The sequence below is a fragment of the Mustela nigripes genome, chromosome 17, assembly GCF_022355385.1.
Source record: "Mustela nigripes isolate SB6536 chromosome 17, MUSNIG.SB6536, whole genome shotgun sequence".
Lineage (NCBI taxonomy): Eukaryota > Metazoa > Chordata > Mammalia > Carnivora > Mustelidae > Mustela > Mustela nigripes.
The window spans coordinates 2,452,512-2,475,089 of record NC_081573.1 but is presented as its reverse complement, the minus strand read 5'-3'; the positions used below and the strand labels follow the sequence as shown (position 1 = coordinate 2,475,089).

Below are 22,578 nucleotides of genomic sequence, written 5' to 3'. Positions count from 1 at the left end.
TAATTTGTTTTTATGAATGCTGAAGTCTAAATTGTTCATACTTTTTTTTTTTTTTTAACATTCATACTCATCTTTTGGTGTGAGTTTGTAGTCCCTGATTATCCACTGTTGCCTCTTATTTGATTCCTATAGTCAGTTATGCTCTCCTTTTGCCTTTTTACCTCTCATTTTAGTCGCAGTTTTCTTTATTCTATATTTAGTTCATGGGCTGTCAATGTTGATCTTTTCTGACAAACAATTCTTCCTGTGGTTGATAGTTTCTATTTTTCCGTACTCTAGTTGGTTCATTTCAGTTTTCTGTTTCAGTATCCACCGTTCTGCTAATTTTGAGCTCATGTGACCCTTTTCCTGATTGTTAGAGATTCAGGAACTTGATTTGTGCTACACCATGACCATACCGCAGTATTCTCTATTAGACTCTACCTAGGGTGCCTGGGTAGCTCAGTGGGTTGGGCCTCTGCCTTCGGCTCAGGTCATGATCTCAGAGTTCTGGGATGGAGTCCTGCATCAGGCTCCGCATCAGGCTCTCTGCTCGGTGGGGAGCCTGCTTCCTCCAATCTCTCTCTCTCTCTCTCTGTGCCTACTTGTCATCTCTCTCTGTTATATAAATAAAATCTTTAAAAAAAAAAAGACTCTACCTAGTACATTGTGTGCCATGTTGTGTGTCCATGGAGAAATGAAGTCCTGATGACTCATTCTCAGCCATCTTTCTGACATTGTCTGATTGACTTGATGCTTCTGTATTAAAAGTCATCAGTATATTTTTCTGAATGTAGTAAGTGCAATGGTTTTACTTTTATTTGGTATCTTTCAGCTGTATCGTCACATGACACCCAGAGTTTCCTGCTAAAGCAGAGCATACAAGGTTCTTTCCAGAACGGATCAATGCACAGATACAAACATAGTGCTGTTGAGATTTTACACTTAAATAGAGACTGGGACAATGATGGGGAAAGTGATGGGTATCAAAGATTTCAGAGAAGACAAATCCAAACCAAGTCAACTGTCTTTCATGAGAATCTCACTGCCCCAAATGGTGAAGGATGTAAACATCTGTGGAAATCCTCCCTTTTGAAGTCAACTGTTTCTGCAGAGCAGTGTGTTTCTGTCAGCACACGCTCCGATCAGATATTCCATCATAGCAATTCGTGGACAGACCATTTGGCACATCTGGAAAGTAACCTAGTCCATGCTGAGAATAATGATTTGAGCCATTTGGAAGATAGGACTGACCTGACCTTAAATCAGAGATTTAGAAATGAAAAACAAAGTGCTCAGTGGGATCCATTCTACAGGGGCTTCACCGAAGAGTCGACCCTCCAGAATGAACGGAGGCTTCTCAGGGGAGATAGAATTGCTCAGTGCACTGAATCTGAGAAAACATTGAACCAGCGCTCCCATGCTCACAGATGGGTCAGGACTAGGTTTGCAGAGAACCATTATGAATGTGATAAATGTGGGGAAGGTTTTCATCCAAGCTCTAACCTCAGTATACTCCCTTCAGGAGACAGTCCTCACAAGGATAATGAATGTGGGAAAGCTCATAACCATTCCTCCAGTGTTGGTGATCATCAGAGAATTTATGAGGGAAAAAGCCCATTCACATGTAATAAACCAGGGACCATGTTTAGTCCGTCATCGAGACCAAATAGAAACAAGACAATTCCTAGGGGCGAGGAAACTTGTATTTTTAAGGAATGTTGTAAATCCTTTGACTGCCACTCGACATTATCTCAGTTCTCACGAATGCATACTGGAGAGAAAATATGTAAATGCAAGGAATGTAGTAAACCTTTTAAGGAGCCTTCATCAGTAAAGGGACATAAACCAACCCATACTGGAGGGAAACCATACAAATGGGCAAAAGGTGTGAAAGCATCTACATTGTCCTCCACCCTTCCTGGAAGTCCCCAAACTCATACTGGAGAGAAACCTTACCAATGTCACATATGTGGCAAGGCCTTTAAGTCGCATTCAGATGTTACTCAACATCACCGAGTTCATACTGGAGAGAAACCTTATAAATGTCAAGAATGTGGCAAGGCCTTTCACCGGAGCTCAGGCCTTAGGCAACATCACAGGCTTCATACGGGACAGAAACCTTACCAGTGTCATGAATGTGGCAAGACCTTTAACCACAGCTCAGTGCTTACCCAACATTACAGAATTCATACTGGAGAGAAGCCTTACCAATGTCAAGAATGTGACAAGGCCTTTAGGCAGAGCTCAGGGCTTCTTCGACATCATCGAGCTCATACTGGAGAGAGACCTTACAAATGTAAACAGTGTGGTAAGGCCTTTAAGATGCCCTCAGATATTATGAAACATCACCGAATTCACACTGGAGAAAAACCTTACAAATGTAACGACTGTGGAAAGGCCTTTATGTGGGTCACATCCCTTACTAAACATAATCGAATTCACACTGGAGAGAAGCCTTACCGATGTAACAAATGTGGCAAGGCCTTTCATGACAGCTCAAGACTTACTGCACATCACCGAATTCATACTGGAGAGAAACCTTATGAATGTGAAGAATGTGGCAAGACCTTTATGTGGCCCTCAAACCTTACTCGACATCGCCAAATTCATAAGTGGAGAGTAATCTACAGACATAATGTAATTGTGAAAACATCTATGGCCTTTTCTTCATTTACTTCATGTCAGAAATTTTATATAGGAGACTAACTGGACACATAGAATGTGTCCGACCTCTCACTAGAACTCCCAACGTACTTCAAGTCATAGTTACCATGTAGCAGAAGAACTGTAAAATGTAAAGAAAGTGGATAAGACACGCCTTTTCTGGAATTTAGTATTTACTCAATATCACAAAATGCTTACTAGATTCAAACCCTTGGAACTAATGAATGTGGAAAGACCTTCATTTTTATACACACCGGAGCAAACACCGGAGAGAGCATTAAATAAAGTAAATTTGAAGACATAAATATTTAGATGACTTTCTAATTGAATTCAAATGCCAATAAATGTAAGGAATGAAGGAACTCAATTCAGACATTACTCTGAAAATAGTTATTACAAGGAAAAATCAATCACTTAGAAAAGGTATATACTATTCTGTTTCAACAGATATAGTAGATAGGCTTCTATGTATGCTTTGAATTTCAATATATTTTTTTAAACATTTTTTACATTGACCTTATTTGAGATTTGTGACAAACAGTTTTATTTTACTCTGAAATCTCTTACCAAGAATCCCTTTATCCCTACTGAATCTGGAAGACCATGTGGCTGATTGTTGCTCCATCAAAGACACTAGATGCCCTGCTACATTAACTGGGATGCACACATGCCTAATTTTCCATGGAAGATGTAGGATTGTATAATATATAACATATGAGGAAAATCACCGTGGAGATGTTTATGGTTACAACATTGATGTATGTTACCATGAAATAGGTGTTCAGAACACATACTGCTTCATGTTTTAAAATAAAGAACTTCCTCAATATTAGAAATAGAAGGTTTTACTAATTGTTCTTTAAGAAAAAGAAGGTGTCAGGCAGTACGCTACCAATGTGTCTTTGTAGGCACAATCATTAGAGAGTATGACTTGATGTGGTTAAATGAGGAAATCCTGACAGATGACTGAAGGAGGGTAGCTAACTCTTCCCTACAGTGTCATACCACTGAACATACACATTTCTTAGGAATGTACCTCAGTCCTGAAATTTTGGGAAATAGGTACTCCCCATCCTTCCGACAACACTTGAATGGTTTTGCACACGTTTGTTCTGTATTTCGAACAGTGACGATAGACTGTATTTGAAATGCATAACGTAGTGTACCTGTGAACTTAATATATATTTTCATTAATAAAACCTAGTGGTTTTTCATGTATTGATATGGGTGTGTCATGAATGAGATGTTATCCTACCTACAGTGTTAATCTCTCTCTTTGAAGGTTGCAGGTAAATGATGGAATCAATCACCTGTTTGGTACTGGAGTAAAACAATTTACTTAGGAAGCCATTTTCCCAGTGCTCTGAAGGTTTTAAGGGATATGTGATTGTTTTCCCCCTAGTCTGTGCTCTGATTCTCTCTTCTTTGTGAATATGATGATAGTACTGTGGGTGTATTAACTGAGGCATGTAGCATAGAGGTAGGTATTTTTGGTGTTTTTGCTCACGTACTCCATGATGCTACTTGGCATTGATTTTGTGTAGCTAGCAGTTTTGCAGGGGCCTTGCACTGACATTCCCCAGTCAGCACGCTGCAGAGTGTCAAGTTAGTGGAACATCTCATATGAGATCTACACTCCATCCTTGTGAGCCAGCATCTCTCTTTCCTTATTTTTTCTTTTTTAAAAATTCTAAAAAAGATTTTATTTATTCATTTTACTGACAGATCACACCTAGGCAGAGAGGGAGGCGCAGAGAGAGAGGAAGGGAAGCAGGCTCCCCACTGAGCAGAGAGTCTGATGCAGGGCTCCTTTCCAGGACGCTGGGATCATGACTTGAGCTGCAGGCAGAGGCTTTAACCCACTGAACCACCTAGGCATCCCCATCTCTATTTCTTGCAATGCCTTCCCTCCCATAACCCATAGAGAAGACTCCCCTGCCCCCAGGCCTTCCCTAAATCTGTTTTAGTTAGGATGGCATATTCTGGACTTAGACTTGGGACTCTGTAGCACAGCACCATGGCCCCAAATGAAACATGTGCCCCATGAGCTACACTGAGTGGTATTTTGATGTGTCTAGAGGTATACACATGTGCATATGACCATGTTATATGTGTCATAGATACCCCATAAGAAACAAATCTATCCCAATAGAAATCATGTGGTAGTCCAGGGAAGAGACAGAAAATATTCAAGATGAAGAATTAGCATGTAGAGGAGGAGAACTGTCCTGAGTTTCCCTAGGGACTCCCTAGATGTAGAAGTTATCTCCAGATCTCCAGTTGTTTTTTTTTTTTGTTTGTTTTGTTTTGTTTTGTTTTTTTTTAAGATTTTATTTATTTATTTGACAGAGAGAGATCACAAGCAGGCAGAGAGGCAGGCAGAGAGAGAGGAAGGGAAGCAGGCCCCCTGCTGAGCAGAGAGCCTGATGTGGGACTCGACCCCAGGACCCTGAGATCATGACCTGAGCTGAAGGTAGTGGCTTAACCCACTGAGCCACCCAGGCGCCCCAGATCTCCAGTTGTATTCATCCTCATTTTTCTTTCCAGCTATGTAGGCACCACAACCATCCTTTCTTGCCTGTCCTATGGAGAGAGTGTCCTCAGAAAATGCTACATTGAGATTAGACAGATGGAAACCGATGGGTATTAATTCTAACTTGAATGATGTGGGATGTGAATCTAAGTAAAATTTGAGGAAGGCACCGTCCTTTGAGAGAAAGACAAGACCTATTGAAAGGAAATGTGAGGAACTCTTTCCTGTGTGGGGAGAGAGCCAGAGGTGGCTCCCTTTAGTCACTGCAAAGGCACAGGCAGCTCTTGCTGATGAATACATGTAATGTATTCAATCAGTCATCTGATGAATACATGTAATGGGGAAAGGAAATGGCAAATGTGGGTTTCTCGGGAGTATGGAGGTCCTGCTTCATCCTTATGATTTGATCGACCTCCTGTGTCTTCCTGAGGATTAATGCTGTTGGATGTCAGTGATGACTGTACTGCCCCGACCTAGATGCATGAAAAGGGATGGAGGAGGGTGTTAGATGATGCAGTCATGTGGGCATTCTACCATGTGACATCTTACGATGTCACACAGTAGAATAGATGTTTGAGATGAAGAAGCCTTTTGGAGAGTGGAATAGGCCAGATCAGCAAGGCATGTGCTGTGGTTGCTTTCAAGCCCTTGTTTCCTATGTAGATCCTTCAGGGAAGCTGATTCACTGCTGTGTGGTACATTCCTGCCTTTCCTCAGCATGGTAGGAAGTATAGTTCTAGGCTCTGCCTCCTTACATGGCACAGATTTGTTAGAGAATCAGTTCAGCAGTGAGAGGTAGTGAACACATCTGCCTGAAAACAGTCCAGCCCAAGTACTGCAAGTTGGAAATCAGAAGGAATGATTTCCATTGCTGGCCACAAAACAACTTTAGGTACACAAACAGAAGCACAACCACACACCCTCTCAGAGTCTGTAACTTAAAACCAAAAGAGAACTAGTCCTCATCAAAATGAAGTTACGATACAATTGAAATAATTTCTTTGGTTTTATCACATGCCATGTTATTTTCCATGAGATCTTCCCAGTCAGATGCCTTATTTCTCTACACCGCAAACTGAAGGCACCATATTCAATAAGGATTTCACTTTTTCCTTCTCTCTTTGCCTGCCTCCCTGCCTACTTGTGATGTCTCTCGGTCAGATAAATAAATAAAACCATAAAAAGATTTTATTTGACAGGAAACACAAGCAGGGGGAGAGGGAGCAGTAGGCTTCCCACTGAGCAGGGAGCCCAATGTAGGTCTTGATCCCAGGACCCTGGGATAATGACCTGAGCTGAAGTTAGATGCTCAGTGACTGAGCCACCCATGTGCCCCCACAGGACAGACTCTTAACTGTTAACAACCTAAGGGTGGTTGGATAGGGAGTGGGTGGGAGGGGTGGATGCAATGGGTGATGGGTTAAGTAGCAAACCGTGATGACTGATTGATGTTGTATGTAAGTGGAGAATAGAAATTCTCCCGCTGAAACTAATACTATGTGCAAATAAAGTGGAATCTAAAGAAAACTTGGAGCTACAAAAAAGTAACTTAAGGACAGAAAATTGTTACTTGGTGAAAAGATGAGACATAGAAACAAAAACACTTTTCGCCCGGAAGACTGACTTAGCCTGCATAGTTAGGATAAGTATCTAGTAAGTGCTGATAAGTGCTGCTTGCTACTTTTTTTTTTTTTTTTTAAAGATTTTTATTTATTTATTTATTTGAGAGAGAGGCAGTGAGAGAGAACATGAGCAAGAAGGTCTGAGAGAGAAGCAGACTCCCGGTGAAGTTGGGAGCCTGATGCGGGACTCGATCCCGGAACTCTGGGATCATGACCTGAGCGGAAGGCAGTTGTCCAACCAACTGAGCCAACCAAGCGTTCCTGGTTGCTACATTCTTAAAGGCTCTCGTAACTTTTGTCCATCCACTAATAAGCAATATGGAACTTGACGGGGTTTTGGAATATAGGTGAGGCACAGTGGGGTGGAATCCAAAGCTGATGACCAAGAAAGAATTCTTGAGATGTCTTTGGTGTAAATTGGTGGTTTCTTAAAGCACCAGGACAGGACCCCTAGGCAGAAAGAGCTGCTCATTTTCCTGATGTGTCACTGATTATATAATTGGGAACTGGGGAGTTGAGGACAAATAGGGTGTTCAGAAGGACTGTCACATGCGAAAGAAGACTCTCGAGAGAATGGGAACCTGGTTATTGTCAAGCAAAAGCTGTTTTTCTTTCCAGTGAGCTACGGATATGAAGATAGTTTCCAACTTCCTGGAGGACTGTTGTATTCTTCAATCACACATCCTTGTGGTTTGGTTTCAGGTTTATTTTATTTATTTGACAGAGAGAGATCACAAGTAGGCAGAGAGGCAGGCAGAGAGAGAAAGGAGGAAGCAGGCTCCCTGCTGAGCAGAGAGCCCGATGCGGGACTCGATCCCAGGACCCTGAGATCATGACCTGAGCCGAAGGCAGCGGCTTAACCCACTGAGCCACCCAGGCGCCCTGGTTTCAGGTTCAGAAGAAATTTAATTTTACGTACCTTTCCTTCTGCCTCAGCCTCCCTCAATTTTGTAGAGGGGAGGGTGATGTTAGGACCTCAGGAAACTGAGTTAATGGGTCTCCAGAAGTTAGGCTATACATCTGATAAGAAAGCTTCTTGCTCATAAATCCGTAGGATATGTGTAAAGTGAGGAAGAAAATTGTCCTGTAGTGATAAGGAAAAACTGTGTTCCAAGATGGCTTACCTAGGGAGCTAAGGAGTCCCAACTTCTACCCTTGGGCTCTTCTGGTTTCTCCTCTCTGCCCTGCTGCTTGAAGGTGCTAGAAGTACCAAGTATGCAGAAATAGGTACAAATTATCCTCTTTGTGATACATACTAAGAATCGATTAGATGGAGGACCTCGATCAGAAAGACTGCTGACACCAAAGATTAACTTTTTACATCCTCAAGAGTTGTCTACCTGGAGAGGCAAAGCATTATTTGATGTAGATTTCATCTTTTCATTCTCCTGTAAGTTTATGACTCCTGTTTGCAATTCTAAATCCCTCCCTCTTTTTTAAAATTCACTGTGGCATGCAAGCTTTCATTGCCTCTCTTTGAGCCTCATGTCTTTCAGGCGCTCATAATTAGGAAATTTTTAAAGTATTCGACAAACCAAAAATGGAGAATGGAGTGAGGAAAACAAATCTCTCCTTATATTCATTCTATTGTATGAACTGACCTCTATGTTTCAGACCCAGATCAGAACGTGCAGACAGAACTGGGGATCAAGGGCAGCTGTAGCTTCATTGCTTTGCCAGCCAAGGAGGCTTCAGCAGGTTGAGGCCTTCAAACTGGCAGCCCACTCACAGGAAGGGGCTAGGGGTTTGTAGGGGAACATGGGATAATGGCTGATTTCCAGAGGAATTGTGTCTGTGCTGCCAGCCGTGTTCATTATGCTGTCAGGGTTAAGTATGCTTTTTTTTTTTTTTAAGATTTTATTTATTTATTTGACAGACAGAGATCACAAGTAGGCAGAGAGGCAGGCAGAGAGAGAGAGAGAGAGAGGGAAGCAGGCTTCCCGTGGAGCAGTGAGCCCGATGCGGGGCTCGATCCCAGGACCCTGAGATCATGACTCGAGCCGAAGGCAGCAGCCCAAACCACTGAGCCACCCAGGCGCCCCAAGTATGCATTTTTTTAAAGAATTTATTTATTTATGTGACAGATCACAAATAGGCAAAGGCAGGCAGAGAGAAGGGGGGAATCTGGCTCCCCACTGAGCAGAGAGCCCGATGTGGGGCTCCATCCCAATACCCTGAGATCATGACCTGAGCCGATGGTAGCGGCTTAATCCACTGAGCCACCCAGGTGCCCTAAGCATGCATTTTTCTAAAGCATGCTTTTAAAATCTAGTCACAGTGTGAAATTCCTTCCTATTTTAATTTCAATTTGCTAGTATATGTATATTGCTAATACTTATATCTAGGTTTTTGATGAGGAGGCTTTTGTTTCTACTTTTTTTTTTAAAAGATTTTATTTATTTATTTGACAGAGAGAAATCACAAGTAGGCAGAGAGGCAGGCAGAGAGAGAGAGAGAGGAGGAAGCAGGCTCCCCGCTGAGCAGAGAGCCCGATGCGGGACTCGATCCCAGGACCCTGAGATCATGACCTGAGCCGAAGGCAGCGGCCTAACCACTGAGCCACCCAGGCGCCCCTTGTTTCTACTTTTTTATTAATGATTTTATTTACTTACTTGACAGAGAGAGAGAAAAAGTAGGCAGAGAGGCAGGGGCGGGGATGGGGGAGGGAAGCACACTCCCTGCTGAACAGAGAGCCCAATGTTGGGCTTGATCCCAGGACCCTGAAACCATGACCTGGGCTGATGGCAGAAGCTTAACCCACTGAGCCACCCAGGTGCCCAAATAAAAAATTTTTAAAAACTTAAATTAAAAAAGAGACACAGGGGCACCTGGGTGACTCAGTGGGTTAAGCCTCTGCCTTCGGCTCAGGTCATGATCTCAGGGTCCTGGGATCAAGCCCCACATGGGGTTCTCTGCTTGGTGGGGAGCCTGCTTCCCCCTCTCTCTTCCTGCCTCTCTGCATCCTTGTGATCTTGGTCTGTCAAGTAAATAAATAAAATCATTGAAAAAAAGGAAAGTAGAGTCACATGTACAGATCACAAGTGAAGAGCTTCATGGATGGAATTTCACAGACTTATTTCATCTGTATAAGCCATCGAGGTAATGAAACACAATATTGTCCTCTGAACTCCTTTTGAGGTCTCAGTAACTTTTCTCCTAAGCTCAGCACTGTTTCAGCATCTAAGGCAAAGGATTGCTGTGCTCCCTTTTTTTACTTTGTAGAAATATCATCAGGCAGTGGGGACTCTTATATTTGGCTTTTTTTTCTTTCTCTGTCTTTGTGAATTGGTTGGTTTTCCTGCATGTTACTGTGCATCATTCATTAGAATGGACAGATCCTGTTCCATTGTGTGGATGCCAGTCGCATCATTCTATTGTTAACAGGAGGGGGAATAGTTCTCTGTGCAGGACTGTCATGACTAGTAGTGACATATAAAATCTATGATTTGTCTTTCAGTGGAACATGTACACAAGTTGTTTCTTGTGACAGATTCCCATTGCCATGATCTTAGACCTAACTACTCCTTCGATTTCTCTCCATCCTTTGTGTATCTCTACAGAGGCACAAAGCCTGCTGTAGGGCTCAGTCCTAAAACCCTGAGATCATGACCTGAGCCAAAATAGACGTTAACCCAAGTGAGTCACTGATGCAGCCCCATCTATGATTTTTATTTTATTTTATTTTTAATTTTTATTTTATTCATTCATTCATTCATTTCTTCATCCATCCATCCTTTATTCATTCATTCATTTATGGAATTTAGAACTGTGGAATTGAAAGTATGGGCATTAGTTGCACACTTGTGAGAAATGTAGAAACTTAGACCCTAATCAGAAATGAATATCAGAATATGAATTTTAACGAAGCCTCAGTTGATTGTCATACACAGGAACATTGGAGAAATATATGTCTAGATGCTCTACACTCTTCCCTTATTCTGTGGCTTTCTTTCTGTCTGTAGTATATTATTTTGATAACTGTGACTTTGCAGTATGCCTTAAATCACGATGTATGCTGTTCATTTTCCAGATTATTCTGGTAGGTGCTATCCTGTGACATCCATGTAAAGTTAGGGTGCATTTTGTCCTTTCTGCAAAAATAGCATTGGGAATTTGATAGAGAGTACATTAAATCTGCAGGTCAATTGAAGTTTTATTGATAGGTCAATAGTCTTAAGTATTTGAGTGAAAGAACATCAATGTGTTTCCACTTATTTCTTCTTTCAATTCCTGCACACTATTCATAGTTTGCATTGTTCCAGATTTGATATCATTATTTTAAATTATAAGCATTTTATTTGGGGGATGTTCCTCTAAATGTATTATGTCTCAACTTTTGGATTCTTTCTTAAGTAGAAACAACAAATTTTCTATGTGTTGAGTTTGTATTCTCCAGTGTTGTAAATTTTTTTACAAATGTTTTTACAAATTTTTTTAGTTTGCACAGATTTCTTTTTATTTGTTAAAAGATCTTATTTATTTATTTATTTATTTATTTATTTATTTATTCAATCAGTAGGGAAGGAAGCTCCCTACTGAGCAGAGAGCCCGATTTGGTGCTCAATCCCAGGACCCTGGGATCATGACCTGAGCTGAAGGCAGAGGCTTTACCCCCCTAAACCACCCAGGTGCCCCTTTTCATAGGTTTCTAACAACAAGGATTTCCAGGAGAGGAAAATGGCTTTGGAATAGGAGGACACTAGACTCATCACATCTCAGGGACACAACTAGATAAGTACCGAATCATCTTCAGTACTCCAGAAATGGCCATGAAGACTGTCAGATCATACTCCCCAAGTTAAATGAAAGAAGAGGCCACATCATAGATGGCAGAAAGTTTGGAAACATGGTTGAGGGAGGGAAGAATTACAGTGCTACGGAAGGCAGGGATCCCTGGTTGTGGAGAAAGTGACATGACAGAGGGAAAGCACAAGGAGAATGTTTCTCCAAAGCCCCTGGTGTGCAAAACAAGAGGGGTTGAATTTCACGAGTTCTTGGAACTAGCAGGTATTAAAGCCTAGAGTTTTAAAGTTCAGCAGGCTTGGCTGGGATAGAGCCAAGAAGGTGCTGTGCTACTCCTGTAGAGAAGGAGGACAAGCAACCTGGGTACAGACAACCTGCAGACAGAGATCAGAAGAATGACTGGGGACACAGTGGGAAGAGTATTCACTAGTCTAGGAGTGTTTCCCTGTGAGGAAACATTCAGTGGGATATGTGTCTAAGAACACAGGAGTTAGATGGCAGCATTTCCTTCTCCTGCCCTGTAGCATAATCTCAGAGCAGTGTCCCAGTGTCCCAGTCAGTGAGGACATTGGCTGTCTGGCTTGCTTCCTAAGCCCCAGTCCCCTGTGCTCTGGTTGGACTGACCTCAATCTAGCTAACCTCAGGCCCAGAAAGGTGGGCCCCTGCCCACACCACATCTCCTGAGCAGAGAGTTCTGCACAACCTCCGTTCTGGTGGAGGTGGTTTCAGGTCTCATTTCACAAGCAGACCAGAGCTTACCTAGTTAAAACTGACACATTCAGACCAGGGAGCAAATACTGTCTACAGAAGGCAAGGAGAGCCTCTGCGGACCACTGACTAGAAGGATGTAGCAGGACAAATCACTGGCTTTTCTAACACAGAAAGGAAGGCAGACTTAGACAAAATGCCACGATGGAAGAATTTATCCTAGAAGAAACAAAAGAATATGGCCATGGCCAGAGATCTAATGGAAGCAGTTATCAGTAACATACCTAATGGAGAATTAAAGGCAACAATTGTAGAGATACTCACAGGTTTGAGAAAAAAGTGCTGAGAACTTTACCACAGAGACAAGAGTTAGAACGGAAAAAAAGATGGAGCGCACGGGTATCTCAATTATATCTGATTCTTGGTTTAAGCTTAAGTAGTGATTTCAGGATCGTAGGATCCAGCTCCAGGTCAGTGTGGACATTCAGTGTGCTGTCTACTTGATATTCTCCCTCTCTCTCTGTAGCTCCCACTCATGCTCTTTCTCTCTCTTTATTTTTATCTCAAATAAATAAATCTTTTTAAAGACTTTATTCATTCATTTGACAGACAGAGATCACAAGTAGGCAGAGAGGCAGGAAGAGAGAGAGGAGGAAGAGGCTCCCCGCTGAGCAGAGAGCCCAATGTGGGGCTCCATCCCAAGACTGTGGGATCATGACCTGAGCTGAAGGCAGAGGTTTTAATGCACTGAGCCACCCAGACACCCCTCAAATAGATAAATTTTTAAAAATCAGTGAAATTAACAATGCAATAAATGAGATTGAAAAGAAGATTGGTGCAATAAACAGCCAGTTGGAGGAAATAAAGGACTTTCTGACCTCAAGGACACAAAAAAGGAAAATAATGAATCTGAGCAAAAGAGAGAAGAATCCTCTAGCACAAGATTTGATTTAGGGAACTCAGTGACTGCTTCAAATGTTGTAACATTCCTAGGTCTTGGGCTTTTCTGTGCTGGGAGAGTTTTGTTTCCAAATATAATTTAAATTCCTGTTTCTGGTGTAAGATGAGTTCCCATTTATTTGGTAGAGGTTAGATAATTCAGTCTTGGTGACTTGTGCAATTTTAGGAATTATCTATTGTTGTTACTGCTTTTATTCCCAAATTATCTGATTTGGTAGTTTATAAATGCGGACCAAGTTAAAACACAGCCAGTTTTATTATTTTGGGTGAACTGGGCATTACATTCAGTGTTCTGTTACAATTCTGGTCTCCCTTTTACTTATTTCAGATTTATCTTTGTCATTTATTGTACTACTACATTTCATTTAAGTTTTTTCCTTTCCTAGTTTCTCGTGGAAAGTTTAGTTTTTTATTCCAGCTCTCTCTCTTTTTAAAAAGGTTTTATTTTTTTATTTGATAGAGATCACAAGTAGGCAGAGAGGCAGGCAGAGAGAGGAGAGGAGGAAGCAGGTTCCCTGCCAAGCAGAGAGCCCAATGTGTGACTCGATCCCAGGCCCCTAAGATCATGACCTGAGCTGGAGGCAGAGGCTTGACCCACCAAGCCACCCAAGCATTCTTCCAGCTCCTTTTTTTTTTTTTTTAACTGAGCCATACATTGCATAAAAGAAATTTGAAAATGGAAAGTGTTGTAGACAATGTTTAGCAGAAATAAACAATACAAATAATAAAAAAAAAAGCACAGAAAAATTAAATTAGGATTTTTTTTAAAAGATTTTATTTATTTATTTGACAGACAGAGATCACAAGTAGGCAGAGAGGCAGGCAGAGAGAGAGAGAGAGGGAAGCAGGCTACCTGCGGAGCAGAGAGCCCAATGCGGGGCTCGATCCCAGGACCCTGAGATCATGACCCGAGCCGAAGGCAGCAGCCCAAACCACTGAGCCACCCAGGTGCCCCTAAATTAGGATTCTTTAGGGTCTTTTATAGATCATGTCATCTGTGAACACAGATAATTTTACTTTTTCTTTTTTTAGTTTGGATTCTTATTATGTGTTTTTTTTTTTTTTACCCCAGTTCTGACTTGAATGTCCAGTACCATGTTGAAAGGCAGTGGTGGGGTTATTTCATTACCTCATTTCTGATCATAGAGGAGAAGCTTACAATCTTTACCTGTTGAGTATGTTGGATTTTTTTCCATTTGTTTCATTTCAGTTTTATGTTTAAATAACCATCCTTCTAATTTTACGCTCATGTGGCACTTTTCCAGATTATTTGAGATGCAGGAAGGGACTTGTGCTAGAACATGACAGTATCACAGAATTATCTATTAGGGTATGTGGTCAGTATGTTGTGTTCCAAGGTAGGGTGTCCATGGAAGAAGGAAATTCTGATGATTCCTTCCCAGCCATCTTTCTGACACTCTGATTGACTGGAAACTTGTATGTTACAAGTCATCAGTATATTCATCTGAAAGTAGTACGTTCAATGAGTTTACTTTTCTCTTATTTGATATCTTTCAGCCATATCTTCACATGACACCCAGAACTTCCTGCAAAAGCCAAGCATAGAAGCTTCTTTCCAAAAAGTGACAATGGGTAGATACAAAAATAGTGCTCTTGAAAATATATACTTAATGACAGACCGGGAAAGTAATAGAGAGAGGGAAGGGCATCACGGATACCATGAAGGACGTAGCCCATCTGAGGCAGCGGCATCTAATAAGACTCAAAATGACCCGAATAGTGAAAGATATAAAACATCATGGAAAACCTCCCTTTTTAAGTCAGCTGTTTCCACAAAGCAGTGTGTTTCTGTCATCAAGAGCTCCATTCAAGTATTCCAACACAGCTCTTTGCAGAAAGACAGTTTGGACAATCTGGAAAGTTACCTAGTCCGTGCTGAAAACAATGATTGGAACCATTTTCAAAACAGGATTGGACTGACCCCATCAGATACTTCTGAAAATCAGAGATTGAATAATGAAGAACAAAGTGCTAAGCGGGATCCATATGAGAGGGGCTTCACTGAGGAGTCGACCCTCCAGAATGACCAGAGCCCTTCCAATGGAGACAGCAATGCTCAGTGCCCTGAATCTGAGAAAACACTTAACCAGGGCTGCAGTGTTCAGAAACGTGTGAGGACTCAGTTTTCAGAGAACCAGTATGAATGTTATAAATGTGGGGAAGTCTTTCATCAGAGGTCTAACCTTATTACACATGAGAGTATCCATTTGGGAGAAAATCCCGATGAATCCAGTCAGTGTGAGAATGGTCCTCAGCAGTCCTCCAATATTGGTGATGATCAGAGAATTCATGAGGCCAAAAACCCATTCAGATATGCTAAACGTGGTCCCACATTTAGTCAGTCATCAAGACTAAGTAGAAAGAAGATGATCCCTAGTGGAGAGAAAACACCCATTTTTAAGGGATGTGGTAAAGTCTTTGACTGGCACTCAACCCGATCTCAGCATCAGCAAATGAGTACTGAAATGAAATCATACAAATGTGAAGAATGTGGTAAAATCTTTAAGTACTGCTCATCCCTAAGGAAACATAGGCAAATCCATACTGGAAAGAAACTCTATGAATGCAAAGAGTGTGGCAAAGTTTTTAAAATTCGCTCAACACTTATTCAACATCACAGAATTCATACTGGAGAGAAACCTTACAAATGTAAGGAATGTGGTAGATCCTTTAACCAGCAGGCACACCTTACTCGACATCACAGAATTCATACTGGAGAGAAACCTTACAAATGTCAAGAATGTGGCAAGGCCTTTAAAGAGCGCTCATACCTTGATCTACATCACAGAATTCATACTGGAGAGAAGCCTTACAAATGTCAAGAATGTGACAAGGCCTTTTACCAGAGTTCATTGCTTAGTGCACATCACCGAATTCATACTGGAGAGAAACCTTACAAATGTAAGGAATGTGGCAAGGCCTTTAACAAGCGCTCACGACTTACTCGACATCACAGAGTTCATACTGGAGAGAAACCTTACAAATGTCAAGAATGTGACAAGGCCTTTAAGTGTCACTCAACCCTTAGTAATCATCTCAGATTTCATACTGGAGAGAGACCTCACAAATGTCAAGAATGTGGGAAGGGCTTTCACCGGAGCTCAGGGCTTAGCCAACATCACGAAATTCATAGTGGAGAGAAACCTTATGAATGTCAAGAATGTGGCAAGGCCTTTAATGATCGCTCATGCCTTGATCAAGATCACAGACTTCATACTGGAGAGAAGAAACTTTACAAGTGTCAAGAATGTGACAAGGCCTTTTCCCATAGCTCATTGCTTAGTAAACATCACCGAATTCATACTGGAGAGAAACCTTACAAATGTAAGGAATGCGGCAAGGCTTTTAAACAGCGCTCACACCTTACTCGACATCACAGAGTTCATACTGGAGAGAGACCTTACAAATGTCAGGAATGTGACAAGGCCTTTAAGGGTCACTCAACCCTTAGTAATCATCTCCGATTTCATACTGGAGAGAAACCTTACAAATGTCAAGATTGTGGCAAGGCCTTTCACCGGAGCTCATTGCTTACTGCTCATCACAGAATTCATACTGGAGAGAAACCTTACAAATGTAAGGAATGTGGTAAGGCCTTTAGTCGAACTTCAGCCCTTACTCAACATCACCAAATTCATACTGGAGCGAAGCCTTACCAATGTCAAGAATGCGGCAAGGCCTTTAGCCGGCCGTCACAACTTACTCAACATCACCGAATTCATACTGGAGAGAGACCTTACCAATGTCAAGAGTGTGGCAAGGCCTTTAGCTGGCCTTTTGACCTTACTTGGCATCACCGAATTCATACTGGAGATCAACCTTACCAATGCCAAGAATGTGGCAAAGCCTTTAACAAGCGCTCACAACTTGATCAGCATCACAGAATTCATACTGGAGAGAAACCTTATAAATGTAAGGAATGTGGCAAGGCCTTTTCATTGCATTCAAACCTTCTTAAGCATCACAGAATTCATACTGGAGAGAAACCTTACAAATGTGAAGAATGTGGCAAGGCCTTTTACCGGCGCTCACACCTTACTAACCATCATAGAAGTCATACTGGCAAGAAACTTTTTAAAAATTTAAAGTCTAGGAGCAAGGACTGTAAAACCCTTACATCACAGACCTTGCATCCAGTGTAACTGGAGAATAACTATACACATCTAAAGAAGTCCACCCTCTCTCTCCCTGACTCACAACATCGTAGTTCTCATATGGGAGCAACATGGTAAAATGTGATGAATGTGGTGAAACCTTTAACTGGAATTCAGTCTATGTCCCAATATGCACACTATGTTCAAACCCTAGAAACATGATGATTGTGGAAAGACCCTCATTTTAATATACACGTTCGCAAACAATGTGCTAAAGAAGGGAAATTGAATCATACAAATAATTAGAAAACTCTCTGATTGAACATCTAATGTCAATAAATGTGACAGATACCAAGTAAAAGGAGTGTATCAGTCCCTCTATTCAGATAGTACTCGTTAGTCCAAGTAAAAGGATCAAGTTAAACACTTGGAAAATGCAAATGCTGTTATGTTGGAAAGATTCAGTGGGGGTTTTTTTACAAGGGTACAATAGTTTTGATGTGCTTTTTGTTATATTGAGCCTTTTTGAGGTTTGTGACCAACAAATATTAATGTACTTTATTCTCAAATCACTTCTGGAGATTGACTTACTTGTACTTGGTGCATGAATCCGTGAACCTGATTTTTGCTCCGTCAACGACATTTGATGCTCTGCTGCACTCGGGGGGACTCAATGCATCCCACATTTTCCTTGGAATATGAGAACTGTGTAATACAATACATGAACGAAGAAAATCTAAATGGAGACACTGCTTAGGGTTATAGCATTGATGTAAGTTACCTTGAAATAGGTGTTCACAACAATATTTTTCTCCATTTACTAAAACTAAAGAACTTCCTGAATATTAGACATAAAAGGTTTTCCTGATTGCTCTTTTTTTATTTTTTTTTTAAGATTTTATTTACTTATTTGACAGAGATCACAAGTAGGCAGAGAGAGAGAGAGAGAGGAGGAAGCAGGTTCCCTGCTGAGCAGAGAGCCTGATGCGGGGCTTGATCCCTGGACCCTGGGATCATGACCTGAGCTGAAGGCAGAGGCTTAACCCGCTGAGCCACCCAGGCACCCCTCCTGATTGCTCTTTAAGGAAAAAAAAGTGGCACACCAGTTAACTACTGATGTATCTTTGTAATAGGGATCTTTAGAGAATAGGAGTGGATGTGATTGAAATGAAGAAATCCTGCTGGGTAACAGAAGGAGGTTATCTAACTTTTCCATACTATGCCATATAGCTGGTCATAGACATCTGTTGTGACTGTCAGTAGCACTGGAACTTAAGGAGGTCACTTCCACACCGTGATATCAGCTATGGGGGTTAACGCTTGTATTCCGTAGTTTGAACAACTGTAACAGTGGATTTGAAATGTATAACATAGTCTATGTGTGAACTTAATGTACTTCAATTAAACATAATGGTTTTTAATATGTTAACATGAATTTGTGATGAGTGGTGTGTTATCCTACCACCAAGGTGAACCTATCTCTTTTTTTTTTTTTTTAAGATTTTATTTGACAGATAGGGAACACAAGCAGGGGGAGAAAGAGAGGGAGAAGGATGCTCCCCGCTGAGCAGGGAGCCTGATGCAGGGCTTGATCCCAGGACAGGGAGTATGACCTGAGCTGAAGGCAGGTGCTTAATGACTGAGCCACCGGAGCAGCCCCTATCTCATTTTACTGAAAGCTGTACGCAACTGGTGTTATCTGTAACCTATTTGGTAACAGAAGGGAAAAATATTCCTATGAATCCATTCCTTCAGTAACCTTAAGATTGAAATGATAGGTGATTTCCCCGACTAGTTTATCTATTGTATCATTTTCTCCTCCTTGTGCTGACTTGGGCTGCATCAGGATTCTGAATTCTGGGTCACTGGAAGTTCAGCTATAGATAAAAGAAAGCTTCTTCTTTGTAAATCACTAGGACATTTGTAAACTGAGGAATACTCAGGTCTTGAAGGATTGTGATCTCTACAAGGTAACTATTTGTTTCTCCTTTAGGGCAGCCAGGAGTGCCTGAGGAATGTCCCATATATCCCATGGTGGGTGGGAGTTCATGGGGTGTCAGCTTCTGCTTCGTCCTCAGCTTGCCTTCTGTTCTCTTATCACTTAGACAACACTCTGTAGAGTCACAATGTAATGTAACTTCAGACATGATGATCAGATCCACCTCTGTGGGCAATCCTCTGTCCCTTTTCCCAAGCATTTCCCATCCTGTGTTCTCCTAGAGAAGATGCCCACAGAGCTTACCTAAGCCGGCTTTAGTTTAAATGGCCAAGTGTGGACTTGAACTAGGACTCTGAAGCACTCCACCATGACCCATATAATAAAGGTATGTTCTCCATTTATTGATGGGAGTGTTGGTTTGAATCACAGGTGCCCATGTGACCATGCTGCATAGGTTAATAGAGACCCCGGAAGTAGGAGAAACCTCCTAAATGGAGTGACACTGTAGCCCAGGTCGCATATCAAAAATACATAAAATGAGTAAATGAGCATGTAGAGTGCAAATATCTCTTTTGGAGTCCATTATAAATGGAACAAGACTGAGATAAAGTGAAAGTTATGCAAAGCCTTATTCTATGCCAAGCATTAGAAGTTAGACTGACCGGCCAGGGGATGAGACTGAGACAAAGTGTAAGTTATATGAAGCTTTATTCTATGCCAAGCATTAGAAGTCAGACTGATAGGCCAGGGCCGCCTCTGTATTGAACGACCCCCTCCTGATCTCACAGGCTGGTTTTATAGGGCATAAGCACAGACCGAAGGTATATGGCTTCTATTGTTAAGGCATTTACTCCCGGAATCGATACCCAGAACCATACCAGGAACTACTGGGGCATTTATTCCCGGAATGAAGTCCGTGGATGTAAAGAACAATATGGCTACCTGGGCAATATGGAGTTGCTCTGGCTCAGCAGGCCCTAATAGTTATTAAACAGGTTTTAACATTAAATTGGCACTAACATTCCCCCCTTTTTTGGAGATTAGTCAATTCTTTGACTCTTCAGCCAGTTCTGGAGGGTGAATACAGGCTGACCTGAGGTGTTGTTAACCTTGAGTGTTGTTCCATCCGCTGTTTTTCTGGTTTTCTATTGAGCTGTTTTTAGGCCAGTGATGTGTCCTCTGCCCGCTGCTGAGTAGGAACAGGGTTAAAAGTGACCACGTTATGAAACCCTTTTGAGTCTTAGTTTTAGTCCACAGTTACTGGGGTCCACCGGTAGTGGCTCCCATTTCTGGGGGGTGTTCTTGTGACGTGACATGTGTGAATGCAGGCCCTCATCCAGGCCCTCATGCCTTATACTTTTACTGCTGTGCAGGTGGTCAGGATGACAGTGAATGGTCCCTTTCAGCAATGCTCCAAGTTTTCCATTTGGTGGTTACGTATCCAAAACAAGTCTCTGGGTTGGTAAGGACGCGGGTTTTTTTCATCTTCATCTCCGTGTAGACAGCTCGGGTCTGTGCGTGGGCTCTTTTTAAGACAGACTGTAGTGCCTGCAGTGACTGGAGTACAGACTGATCAGTCATTTCTGTTAGGGCAACATTTTGTACCCATAGGCAGAGTGGAGGGAGGTCTCCTGAACATCATTTTAAATGGGGTAAGCTTGTTTAAGTAGGGTGTACGTCGCGCCCTAAGGAGGGCGATGGGAAGGAGATCCACCCATCCATCGCCAGTCTCCAGAATTAACTTTGTAAGGTCTCTTTAAGAGTCCAGTTCATTCTCTCTACTTGTCTGGAGCTCTGGGGCCGGTAGGCACAGTGTAGTTTCCAATAAGTGCCATGGCCTTGGCCAATGCCTGTGAGACTGAACTCACAAATGCAGGGCCATTGTCTGTCCCAATCACAAGAGGCAACCGAAACCTAGGAATTATTTCCTCTAGTAGCTTTTTGGCTAACATTCCTGCTGTTTCATGTTTGGCAGAAAAAGTCTAACCACCCTGAAAATGTATCCACAAAAACTAACATATACTTGTGTCCATACTTTCCCTGTTTCATCTCTGTAAAATCTACTTCCCAATAAATTCCTGGTTCCCTTCCTCTTGCTCTTTTTCCTCTTCCCATCCGAGTTCCTCCCGCATTTACTGCCTGACATTGAGCACATCTATCAACCATGTCCTGAGCCATATGCCCCAATTTAGAAACCTGGAACTGTTTACCCACGAGCTCCTTAAGCTTCTGTGTCCCTAAATGAGTGCCCTGATGTATTTGGCTTACTAATTTTTTTCTCTAGTCTTCGAGGAAGAATTAACTTTTCTGCCTTAGTCTTAGCCCAATCCCCTTCATAGTCTAATTTAGTCCATTTTTGTAAATGTTTTAAATTTTCCTCTGAATAATCTGTTTGGTTTTTTTTTTTTTTTTTTTTTTTTTTTTTTTTGGGGGGGTGGGGTCTGGTTTTTTTTCTTTTTTTTTTTGCTTTTTTTTTTGGTTGATTAATTTGTTTTTTTTTTTTTTTTTTTTTGAAACCAGATTAGTCCCCTTTTGGTGCCCTGGGCAGTGCATAAGGGCCACCTCTTTCATGTCCCAAATAGCCTGGAGGAGAGCCAATATTTATTTTCTGTTTTTAATTTCTATTCCTTCTGCTGTTAATAGGCTCCTTTCTTTATAAATAGCCCCATGTATATGGAGATTAGCAAAGGTGTACCTGCTGTCCGTATAGATGTTGGTGGTCTTACCCTTGGCCATCTGCAGTACCTTAGTGAGTGCAATCAGCTCCACTTTTTGCAATGAGGTTCTGTGTGGCAGGGCTGCCTTCCAGAGCTCCTGTTCAGGAGAAACCACTGCAGCCCCTGCATACCTCTTTCCATTGGTCATGTAGCTACTCCCATCTGTGAACAGAGTCATCTTGCATCCAGGAGGGGAGTGTCTCTAAGGTCAGGCCTTATTCCTGTGATCTGGGTTAGGACTTCCCTGCAGTTGAATGGGTGGTCAGTTAGCTTTTCTGGCAATAATGTGGCTGGATTTAGCACTGCTGGGGGCCTGAAAATCACTTTCGGTTCATTGAGGAGGAGGGCTTGATACCCTGTCACTCGGGTGTTTGTCATCCACCAGTCTGGTGGGGTCCAGAGGAGGCCTTCGACAGTGTGAGTAGTGGTCAAGATGAGATTTTGACCCAAAGTTAATTTACTTGCATGGCAAGTAATTATGTGGAGTCAAGGGGGGAACCCAGCCACTACTGGATCTAGTTTTTTTGCTAAGAAAGGCTACTGGCCTTTACCAAGGCCCCAGAGTCTGAGTCAAAACCCTTTGGCCACCCCTGCC

At 42.0% G+C, this 22,578-nt stretch overlaps 1 protein-coding gene across 2 annotated transcripts in view; it reads left to right on the top strand.

Moving 5' to 3' along the window:
- The window catches only part of LOC132005466 (zinc finger protein 93-like), a 95,324-nt gene extending 76,568 nt beyond the window's left edge, over nucleotides 1-18,756 (top strand). Inside the window, exons 9-10 of one of the 2 annotated variants that reach the window (XM_059382637.1) lie at nucleotides 815-2,601; nucleotides 15,366-18,756. In XM_059382637.1, the coding sequence (XP_059238620.1) occupies nucleotides 815-2,601; nucleotides 15,366-17,375 (3,797 nt within the window). In that variant the 3' untranslated portion in view covers nucleotides 17,376-18,756. Of the gene's footprint in view, nucleotides 1-814; nucleotides 2,602-14,730 lie in introns of both variants that reach the window. The other variant, XM_059382635.1, reaches the window with a different exon arrangement.
- The last annotated feature ends 3,822 nt before the right edge of the window (nucleotides 18,757-22,578 follow it).